The 12,535-nt window shown below is 35.3% G+C and overlaps 1 protein-coding gene across 1 annotated transcript; it reads left to right on the top strand.

Annotated features, from left to right (window-relative positions):
* The first annotated feature begins 7,818 nt into the window (after positions 1–7,818).
* On the top strand, positions 7,819–10,368 carry LOC149623621 (uncharacterized). The gene is made up of 3 exons (XM_089853298.1): positions 7,819–7,831; positions 8,927–9,090; positions 9,953–10,368. Exons 1-3 carry the CDS (start codon positions 7,819–7,821, stop codon positions 10,106–10,108), a joined length of 333 nt encoding a protein of 110 aa, XP_089709424.1. The 3' UTR covers positions 10,109–10,368.
* The last annotated feature ends 2,167 nt before the right edge of the window (positions 10,369–12,535 follow it).

The raw sequence follows: 12,535 nt of genomic DNA, 5'->3' as shown, positions 1-12,535 counted from the left end.
TTGTCAGGCGCAACCTTTCTTGAATCAACTAACCATCCTTCGATGGCCTCACTCCCTCCCTATACAGTGATTAATCGTGTCCAGCTCATTAACTTTTCAAAAGTCCATTGACTAATGGCATTAAGTTAAAAAGAGTTTTTCAGTGATTAGAGATTATCCTGGAGTAACATCGCGCGATGCCTGGAGCTGTGGGCAACGGTTACCCATAACCGTGTCTCACCTTGTTGTTAGGGAGAACCGCATCGACGCCTGTAAGTGTACGCGAGTTGCGCATTTACATTTAGACCGTACTTCAGAGGGTGCGTTGGGTTTTGAAGAACTTGTTTTAAACCTTCAACATAATTTACGATTTAAAGAGCTCATAGAGCACATACTGTCTAAATATCATCCCATTTCGAGGAACGCAATCCTTAAATGACAGCGGCAAATAGGTTTCATTTTGGGAATAATTACCGGAATTTTTCTTTTGCAAATGCTCAATAATTCCACATAGCAAAAACCTTAACCTTTGACACCACAAATTTTCATTTCTAATTAAGTTCTTATATACCCGTCAAACGATTTTACTTGAAATGGTGAACCCATGCCGCCTTGAGCATTTACAATTTCAGGGCAAAACTGTCGCAAGTTTTCTTTCTTTTTTCCATTTGTTGCGTTTTACATAAAAGCTAAGTTCTCCAATGAAAACTACACCGAGACCAGGTAAACGCAACTATTTCAGAAACTATACTGTATATAACTCATTAATTCAATTCGCGGGTATGAAAGGGTAGAATTGACCGGGTGTTACAGCTCAGGAGAAGTCGAAAACGTCGACTTTTGAAGTTACCACATTTTTGACTGAAAAGTTCAATTCAGAATTTATATTCTCCTGACTTAGAAGAGGTAGAAATGTTAAGAGAGGAATGAGAAAAATAACTGAGAGTTGTAATTAAAAAGGAGTCTGACCGTGGAGGCAGCAGTGCTCGCGGTGATAAACGTTCGGGTAGCGTTTTCAATAAAGGAGTATTCTAAATTACAATCGAGGGTTGTTTAACAGTGTTTTAGTATCCATTAGGGAGCCTTACCGAAGTCATAAATATTCGAAGAAACCTTTAAAAAAGCCGGGAAAAAGTAAAAAAATGGAAGCTTCTATACGAAATTTATCACGAGAGTTCGCCTCACTGGTTAAAGCAATAGAGCTACCATATGAAATTTCAACAAGAAACGAAAAGTAGCTTTCGAAATGTAGAGCCGTGAACTTTCTGAATAAGGACTTTGCAATTCGCGTGCCACAATTCTGGTAAGGTTAATGGAAGCAATTCTGGCAATTTGTTATGTTTTATAGAGTGACGTTGCACGGATGAATTGACGCGAGGCAAAGAAAGCCTCGTTTTATGTATGAACAAATTGTGTATAAACTAGGATAAAGATCTATTCTGAACCAATAACGTAAGAACAAATATTAAATCATACTAAATAGTACCGTTACTACCATAGTGCACCCTAAGATTTTGTTGTAATAAAGGAAACAAGTGCAAAATCTTGCCAATTTCATAACAAGCCTAACAAACATACAGACATACATCCAAATATTTGGACCTATAACATACATGAAAAAAACGTTCTAAAATAAATATCTTTCTCTCTCCTAGATTTTTTTCTTTATGGTTAGATTGGTTGCGTGTTGGAGATGCGTTTCTCGGCCATCTAACAACTTGGCCACGATGAAGGTAAGTAAAAAAAAACGGGCCAGCCATCGGAGGAGACTCCATTGCACCTGTCTCCTAAGATTAATACTCCATTTACACGGCTGGAGATCCAGCCTTTTACCTACATCCCGAGAATTACTATATGCGGCTACATAACCTGACTCAGCGGAATCCCAGGGGTCAAAATTTCTGGTCGTGCTATAGGGATGTATAAAGCGATCAACAATTTTCCCAACGGTATTTCGCATTTTACGTAATCGATTTTCAGGTTTTTGGGATATTTAAGGATTAGGGACAAAATTTGCTTGTGGATTATTGTTAATAGAGGGTTTATTTACAGCCTGTGTCTTGTAAAGTGCAGTTTTTTCGTGGATAATATTACAAATACAGCTTTGCAAGTTAAAATTCGCACCAACGACATAAGCTAAGCTTTTCTTTTTAATGGGAAGGGTCCCGATAAAAATTTTCTTTCGGCTTAAATCATTCATTTCTGTTAAAATACTAGAAAAAGATAACTAATAATTCTCAAATTTTCATAGCTAACTATTATCTTTAAATTAAAATCAAATAAATTACCCTTGGAAGATTCCATCCCTGATAGGTAAGTGGGTTCAATGGATCTTCCTGGAGTATGGCCTGCACCCTGGATTTTTCAATTAAAAGTTAACAGTTTTCTAAATTATTAAACTTTTTGGCTTGAATCTTTCCTTTAAAGATTGCATGATTCTTGTTTAACGTACATCTTCATAATTATAAATGAGTTCTCAGCTTTTAAATATGCCACCACGTCTGGGTAAAAACCCTTGCAAAACAATTAAGTCAAACTCGATTGCGTAAGATATAATGATATATTTGTTTAAATTCCTTAAAAAAATCTCGGCAGTTATAAACTCCCGAAACATATTTTTATGTTTCCAAGAATCTTATTCTTTTTTTTTTACCTCTTTCGACTGTGTATTCTTCATAAATAAAAGCCCACGTGTCGGCTGCGTAACGAGGCTCGTGAACTCGAGACTATACAACGTTTACCTTACAAAAATTATTTCAAAGAAATGTTTCAAGGGGGCGTTTATTATTTTTTTTCTTCCAAAAGGTAACAAAGTTGATTGCATAAAAATGAATACTTTCACTTTTACAATTAAATCATTAACCTTGAATTAAACTATAAAAGTTTTTATATTATGGGTGAAAGGAATTTTCGCATTTAAAAGAGCAGTTAAGAGAATATTAGATAACTTTCTCCTCAGTACAACTCATAATCCAATAAATGGATCCAACCGTCATTTGCATAACAAAATAATTAAAGTATCTTATTGTCTCTCTTAAATCAACTTTTTGATGACACTACTGATGATCTCGGTGGCCTTGAAAAATACTACAGGGAAAGAATATGTTGTTCATCCTTGCTTCTATTAAACAAATAAATCCCTGATTGTATTTCGTGGTTTTAATATTTTACAGAGTTGTGGTAAATAGATATTGTTGGTCTACAGACGATGAAACACATTTTAAGCCTGAAAGGTTTGTTACTGTACCCAGGAGCAGATGACATCTGCTCCTGCTGTACCATAACCAGTTCGTTTATGTTGTGTTACTGAAGGGGTATCGTTTCCTGTACATACGTGTTTTTCTTATTCCCTTACTTGGTTTCATTGACTCAAAAGTAGTTGAATAACTACTTATAGCAAATTCTGGGGGAGCCTTCGGTCTTCGGAGAAGGAAAATGGCATTTGTCATATCGCGGGCCGGCGCTGCATGCGGCGACTCATAAATGGAATTAGATTAGATTCGTTTGCTTTAACCTTCTACTCCGGAGTCGTATTAATCTAATTCTTTTAACTTATAGAGGAGAATTTCTGTCAAAACTACGAACGTTTCCTCCGCCCCCCTTGGAAGAAAAATTTCCAATTGCTTATTACGTTAGGTATGTACTTAGCTTTCGAAGAGTAAAAGTGTTCTACTTGTTTCGTAATTTATGTATGTGCGTTTGCCTATAAAACTTGTATCTCTGTAAATAAAAGTAAAAGTAAGTCCTGAAGTCTTGACTAATCATCAACGCCCAACCCAAATCCATAGACCTATACCTATAGAAAGCTGAAACTAGTTCTGCAAGAAAATTACTCCAGTGGATACTAAAAAAGATAGCGGACATCTTAGAAAATGGCGACCATACTAACGAAATAAGTTTTGTGTTTGTTTGCACAACTACACTGATTCACCATGTCCTACAAATGCAGGATTTTATGGTTTTTGGGTTTCAATATGCCTAGAAAATTATGGCCAAATAAATAGGAACCAAAACATCCTGATTCCGGATATTTTAATCTTGCTCAAGTAACCCAGGACCGTTTGGTATTGACATGATTAGGGGTTAAGAGAGAAGAAATCGCCCTCCGACCTAATTAAGTATCACATTGATTCATGGACTTGATGATATTTTTTCTTTAATAGCTTTATGTGATTCACACCAGAACAAGAATTTTTTTTGGCTTCTGCTCCTTGGGTCAGGTATTAATAAATTTAGTGTGGTACATACGCATTTCCCGGTGAATTCTGGCTTTTCATCGCGATTTCTTGTTCAATTTTACTCGCGACTGAAACAACAGGGAGAATGAACTTTCTAGCGTCTACCGATAGAAATCGCTGTCAAAGATTTCGGAAGACAAATGCAAAGGGGGACCCCTACCGTGAACAAATAATTAGGACTAAAGCAATCGGCGCTGCTCACCATGCAGAATGATACTATACGAGGTAGACCGAGAAATGACTGCTTCCAGTGGCAAAAAAAATCCACGAATCCTTCCTCGTATACCATAACCGATAATAGAAGCGTTGTTACCTTTGACCTGACAAATTTTCTTCAGGGTTTTAAAATAAAAAGAAAAAATAATATAATTTCGGAAAGCACCCTCTAGTACTTACTATATTTGATAAATGTTAGCATTTTGTATCTGGGCTTTCGCGATATTACCAACCGCTTGGAGTACGTTCAACATCTTGGCAAAGGTTAAAGATGAAAGAAATACATTTGCAAATATTCATCACCTTAAGGAAATGTCTACGGAAAAATACCCCTAGACTTATTCATACGAAAGTGTAGGTCTAATATTCTTTGTAAATTAATGTATACGGGAATTTCGAAGTGAGAGTGAAAAATGATTGTATTTTTTAAATCTTACTCTCAAAATTAATGGTAAAATTTTAAGATATTTGAATATAAATCGTAGTGTGCAATACGTCAGCACTTTTGAAGGTGAAGGACACTCTCAAGGTAGAGGAACTTTTTAGAAATTATCTTTGGTGATATCAGAAGTATATGATACTTCTCTTCGAATAAAATGTACCACAAAGGTGAGTAATTGTAACATGATTCTTCCCAACATCATTTTACATTTGGAGCAATAAATAGTTCCGTCATCATTACACTATATGCCATTGCGCATGCGCTTGTTGATTTCAATCAAGGTTTGTGGGTTGATTGCTGGGAATTTTGTGCCAAGCAGTTATAGAATTCACCCCTTATTGCGATGCCCATCTGAAGTTTGATGAGCAGAAGAGCAAACAAAAAGGGTCAGCCTGTGAAGAATCATGTTACATAAATGAGGGTACAGTGTCATCCTTCTTCTATTATCCCCTTTCTGGTAATATCAGTTATCTTTGTTTACAGCCTTGACATTGTTTATTGTCGTCACAACAAACAGACAGTAATTTATTTATCTATTTATTTATGCTTTTGGAGAATAAATATTAGAATGTAACATAAACATATTGATTTCAAATCCGGCCCTCAACCCAAATACAATCAATATAAGCTCCAATAAAACATTTAAGAAAGTCGAAGCGTATAATAATTGCCCTACAATCTTTTCAGTTTGAAATTACTTCGAGACACGACTGCGTCGATTTAACAAGCTAAGTTTTCACAAGATTTATAAAGTGATTTTTTTATTTTGTAATTTGCGCTACCTTGTAGATACATTGGTACAATAGATAACACACTCGATTAATTTTCAGAAACAAGGTCTACATACGAACTGCGCCATGCAATAAATCTGATACGCAAAAAATCTATTACTAAAGTCGTAAATCTATTCCGGTTTAAGGTTATATACATTGAGTCTGTACCTAAGCCGAATAATTGAATTAAATTGCTTTACCGTTACCGGATTACCAGAAATATATTAGCTTTGAGTTCAAAATATTTTGATAAATGTAATAATAATAATAATAAAAGTTTTTATTTTTATTTTTATTGGCATATTGCAGGTCACTGACATGCAACAGCGATTATGGAAAAGGTTGGAGTATTTGACGGATAACCCCTTAAATTTAATAAAGAAACTGAAAGACCATTCTGATTTAATTAAAAGGTCATCCCTAAAACACTCCAATCTTAACTTGAAAACAGTGACCCGGACGGGGAAAATTTCATAGAACATTTTCGATTCAAAAACTTGAACCCAATGAACATCCCCTTAGTTATGCCAGACTTATCAGAAAGACCTTGTAAATAGTTCGACCAGTTACGAAACAAGGTGATTTTTCTAATTTAAATGTGTTTATAACTTTGTTTTAATGAACTTTAAATATCAATAGAAAGAATTATAGCTTTTACTCAGACTAGACTATAGAAGAAAAAAAATCGCTCTAGAAAAAACTAGTAAAAATAATGAGAGACAAATCCATCCTCCGAATTTTTCTTCAATTCTTTATTTCGGGGAATTATATATCTAAAGGCTGGGCTGGGTGCCCCTCTACATACATCGCATGCCCCGAATCTATATATCTCGGGGATTGATAGCTTCACAAAAGACAAAGCTGTTTGCGGGGCAAGTGGAATCAAAAGAAATATAATTTTAATAGGTGGTCCATGGTCTGTGGGTGATACCTCTATAGAACCGATTTCAAACAATATTCTTCCGTATACCCAAAGTGACGTAGACCTCCCAGAACGAGCCACGGTGGGTGGTTTACTCGGTTTACTGATTACCGACTGGAGTTTAGATTACCCGTTGGACAATAAGAATACGCGTTGATAGCTATTATTAGACACCCATTAGAACCCTTTTAAGAAAATTTTTGGCAGGTGTCATCTTTGGTTTGTCTAATGTATCGCGCGTCAGACTCGCATCCTCCTAATTGTTAAACACGAATATGTTGCATTAAATTACACGTGGAAAAGACCTATGTTTAGACCCAACGGCCAACAAATCATTCTTTATTCAAAATCTATATTAAATAGTTTTAGTGATACGGTTATGGTTCTGGCTAGGCAATGATTGCGAGGTGTTCTCTAGTGTTGCCAATATATTTAATAATCTAAATGAAGTAGTTCATCATAAGACTCATCATAACAAGACGACCCAAGGGCTGGGCTCGTAATAGTAGCTACATCGTACCGTACTTAACAGGCGTACAGAAAATTTGAGTCAAGAGTCCCTCGATGCGCTACCTTTAACTGTTTTAAAATTATAACTTCAATTTTTTTACTTCTGATATAATTATAATAGTGTGACACGAACGGAAAACGTGAGTGAGTACCCCACGATGCGCATTCTTTAACAGTGCTAAAACGAAATACCGGTACATGCCCATTAAAAGAATTTTACAATGCTTAATCTTACTAGTACAATTAAATGCGATGCTTAAACTTACTATTATAGTCCCACCGGGTGCCTTTGCTACTCTACTTGAAGTACAAGATCCACTATATGAAAAGTCCATAACGGTACAAGTGAGTCGAATATGTGTTGACATGACACACTCTTAATAAACAGAATAAATGACTTTAACCAATGAAATTTTGCATACAGTATCAAAGTCATAATGAATGATTACACATTTCAAAAAATATTTTAATCATTAATTTTTAATAAATCCGAGTGTATAAAATGTTATATATTTCGAAATAAAATATTGCATTAATATTTATAAGTATATTTACTTATTTTTAGTTGTAAGCTTATTTATTTTTAGTTGTAAGCTTTCTTATTATAGTTAGTGCTAAGGCATAGAAACTTGATTCATAACCTCTCAATTAGAGTATGATTAAAGTGCTTTCTCAACATAATAGAGCGATGAATCGAATATGTTTACATGACACACTCTTAATAAACAGTCAGAATAAATGACTATCGAATGTAAATTATGAATACAGAATCAAAGTTTAAATGAATGATTTTATTCCAAGTGCATTGGACTGAAGCGTGACATAGCACAAACTAATGCTTATAGTATTTACTTTAGCTAGTGTTGGATACATAAAAGTGTATGAATGATAGTGAACGGTCAAAAACGGTCACGTGACCTATGACGTCTGATCACGCGAAATATACGTCAGATCACGTTACCTATGACGGCAGATCACGCGACCTATGACGTCAGATCACGTTACCTATGACGGCAGATCACGCGACCTATGACGTCAGATCACGTGACCTACGACGTCATACCACGTGACCTATGACGTCAGATCACGCGACCTACGACGTCATACCACGTGATCTATGGCGTCAAATCACAAGACCTATGACGTCAAATCACGTGACCTATGACGTCAAATCACGTGACCTATGACGTCAAATCAAGCGACCTATGACGTCAAATCACGCGACCTATGACGTCAAATCACGCGGCCTATGACGTCAAATCACGCGACCTATGACGTCAAATCACGTGGCCTATGACGTCAAATCACGTGGCCTATGACGTCAAATCACGTGGCCTAAGACGTCAGATCACGTGACCTATGACGTCAAATCACGTGACCCATGACGTCAGATCACGTGACCTACGACGTCATACCACGTGACCTATGACGTCAGATCACGCGACCTACGACGTCATACCACGTGACCTATGACGTCAGATCACGCGATCTATGGCGTCAAATCACGTGACCAATGACGTCAAATCACGTGACCTATGACGTCAGATCACGTGACCTATGACGTCAAATCACGTGACCTATGACGTCAGATCACATGACTAATGACGTCACCGAGGTAATTTACGTGTGACGTCACGACAGATGTTAATGGTAATAGGTAATGATTGTCCATTCAGTTAGGTCTCGCGTTCATTCATTTAGGTCTAGCGTTCATTCACATAGGGCTAGCGTTCATTCATATAGGCCTAGCAGTGTTCAGCTATTTGGATTTCGTGCCCGGGATAGTGCGCAGCCGAGTCCGCGCATAGGAGATTTTAGCGCCCCCCGACGTTGGAAATTTACTTAGTTGGAAGTTACGCATCAGCCGGTTCATTCGTTGCCTGGAAGCGTTCGAGGAAAGTCGCTTGGAAAAACCTTTCTTGCTCAGTTGATCATTACGGGTCAGCCGGTTCATTGGTTGCCTGGAAGCCGTCAGGAAAGTCGCTTGAGAAAACCTTTCTCCCTCAGCTGGTGGGTACGTAATTAATTTAGAGATAACGCGTTAGATTTTCGGAAATCAGGTCCCCCCCCCAAGAGAAAATTTTAAAACACGAGGACCGTAAGCATAAATTGAGCCGTGTCTTATTAAACTAGATAGTTATTTTACGGATACTGTCTGTGGGAATAGTTTTAAAATAAACGGAAGGTTTTCCTAAAATTAGTATAGGGGCTATTATTAATTAATTTAGAGTAAAAGCGACAGATTTTCGAAAATCAAGTCCCGCAGAGATAGTTTTAAGACACGTGGACGTTTGCCCTAAGCCTAAGTTCAGCCTTGTCCAATTTCAACTCAAGTTTTTGTTTATGGATTCTATCTGTGGGAATAGTTTTAAATAAAAAGCAGGTTTCCTAAAAGAAGATATTTTAAATTATTATTCTATTAAAAGGGGCAAGCAATTTAGTTTATATAAATGTCAGCTTTTCTTAAAATTAATTTCGGGGATATTTTAAATTAATTTCATTATTAAGCTGCGTAATTTAAAATAAATGGCAAGTTTTCTGAAATTAGTTTAGGGGATGTTTTAAATTATTTCCATTATTAAGTTACATAATTTAATTTTAAATAAAGGGCCGATTTTCTTAAACCTATTTTCTATACAATTTTGGGAATTAGCTAGCGAGAGTATTTATTTAATTCGGGGTGGAATTCACGGTAGTCAACTCTTTCTTTAGTTTAGGGTGGCAATTAGCTGGTGTAGTTCGTCTCGGTCTATAAATAAAGTACCCGGTTTTTTTAATTAAGGACTCGCTTTTCTTAAATTATTTAAATCTACGAGATTACTCTGTTAGTAGGCAACAGTTTAATATGTGTTATTGATGTTTTAATTTATAGATGTGGATGGTTTTCTTGGATTTTTCTTTCGCTGGTCATTCCGAGACATATCCTTCCAGATGGCATCCTTTGTTCCTATTCACGCAACATGAAGCTGTTTTGGACTCGCTATGTATCATTCCTGATGACATACTTCGTTGGATTCACGTTACATGATGTCTTCTGGACTTGCACTTTCTCTCAGCGATGACTTAAAGATATGGAGGAAATCATCGAAGCTAGAAGACACAAAATACATCTTTTTTACTTGCAATTTTTTCATGTAACCACCTAACTTAATTTTTTTGCTTGCAAATTTTATTTGTCACTATAATTTTTTTGCGTTCAAACTTTAACTTACAAAACTCTTTAATATTTTTTATTTTTTTTGCGTTCAAACTTTAACTTACAAAACTCTTTAATATTTTTTGTTCGGAATTTTTTGTTTCTTATTGAATAAATTTTGCCTTAAACCTCGTTCTTTGTTTTACTTAATTTCTTTCGATACTAGACTTGGTTTCAATTTTTTAGACTCTGGACTTAGGGGGGGTTTTTTAGGACCCTTTTTAAGCTTTTTCCTTAATAAAAAAGACCAAATCATTATAAATAATTATTAAAAAAAAATTGAATATTTATTAAAAATTAACTAAAAAAATGATAAAAATATGCAGAAAAAGGTCAAAAAAAATGATTATAAGTAAATCGATTGTTTTTTTTGTTCCTTCCTTAGTATCGAAACTTTAAGCTATACTTACTCAACCACCCCCCACGTAAGCCTTGCGAGCCTAATTTAAATTTAACAAATTCCTGTTCTACTCGGGAATTATTAAATTTAAACTAAAGCCCGCTGTGGAGCCCCCAAAACCAGGATATTTCGTCCTTAGCATGGGATTTCCAATGAAAGTCCACTCGATGATTGAAGTCCTCCACTCGATGATTGCAGTCCTCCACTCGAGAGAAAGTTCCTGCGCAAGAGAAATTCTTATTATTTAGAATAAATTGCACATGCAAAACTTTAAATTAATTACCTTAATATGAAAATCCACTTGAGTATTCTTGCATGATGTAACATAAAATGTTCAGGCATAAGACAAATTACCATTATTGGCATAAAAGGCACATGCGTAACATTAAACTAAATACCTTAGTATGGGAAAGTAAAATAATACCTAAAAAACTAAGCCTTGCCTTGCCTTAAATCCACTTAAAATCGTGTTTATTTTTAAAGGACAAAGCGCATAAGCAACCTTCTACCTTAAACATAAATCAGAAATTTATTTAGATCCTACAAACTCCCTCAACGAGTTGCCAAACGCTTTTCCGTAAAAATATTTATAATTAAAACCATAAACTAGATACCTAAATACCCCAAAGGGAATCTCACCTTAAAATTCTAATTACGTTCATTATTCTTAAAAGGGAGGGCTAGGACCAGTTTTCACCTATTCCATAATCATTTTATTTATGTCCTGGCGCAAAACAAATCCCTAAAAAGAACAAGCAAGCGCTTCCCTTCTAAAAATAAATAGAATAATAAACTAAGTACCCTGATAATTACATAGGGGTAATATATTTATAATAATAAGATTTAATTATTGCTACGCATTAAGTGCCTAAAACGCTTCACACGCTGTCTAAATAGTTTTCCTAGTGAGATTCCCTTTCAACGGATAAAATCAAAGTGTAGACCTGAACATTGACTTGATTCATATTGCATGCTATTTGCCAAATAAGTTATTTATTCTAGAATCCAACATAAATTGCTCCTTTGGAAACGGATGATAGCTAAAATAAAATCTGTTCAATTCAAACAATTAATACAAATTAAAATTATTATCATCTTAAATGGACCAAGAATTTTAGGGGTTAATGATCTAATTAATATTATTATTTTGCCAAATAATTGTTGCAAAGCTAAAATATTTACAGCATTCACCCAATCTGTGATCAAAAAGCTATCCTCGCTTTTTGGGAAGCTAACAATCCAAACTAAACAAAAAAATTCCTTCCAGCATCAACGCAAATTGCTCATTTGGTATCAGATAATAACGAAATATAAATCTGTTCAATTCATATGGGTGCTGAAATCTAAATTGATTTGAAATTAAGAATCAACGCTGTACCAAGCAACAATGGCTGGTCCAAAACCAGGAAATATTTCTAAATTTTAGTCCATCAAAACCCAATCATAAGAGTATCGTCCCATTGTGGAGAAAGAAATTATAGTAGCTAACTAAAAAGGGTCTGGTCTAACGTTCTAAATAACACTCGATAATAGTGTTTCCCATTGAAAGGGTGGCAGGAGTTCATGTATATTAATGACATGATTAGCAATCTGAAATACTGGGAGAAATTTTGCAAAAATAGTCTCAAAGTTGAAATATTTACGGCGTTAACCAAAGAGAAAACAATAATGCTAAAGTTATCCCTCTTCAATGGGAAACTACCTATTCAATGTAACAAAATAATTCAAGTATCAATGCCCAGGACTGTCTGTTAGTCGCAATAATAAAGTTTGAAGAGACAAGCGGCAACCAAGTGATGTTGAAAAATTAAAAATAAATAAGTCTCAGATATAAACTGACAAAAAAGAAGAGCATTTGC

Source organism: Phalangium opilio, unplaced genomic scaffold, assembly GCF_054372755.1.
Source record: "Phalangium opilio isolate 3A_F unplaced genomic scaffold, DU_Popi_V2 ptg000113l_1, whole genome shotgun sequence".
Lineage (NCBI taxonomy): Eukaryota > Metazoa > Arthropoda > Arachnida > Opiliones > Phalangiidae > Phalangium > Phalangium opilio.
This window is presented reverse-complemented; position numbering and strand designations above follow the sequence as displayed.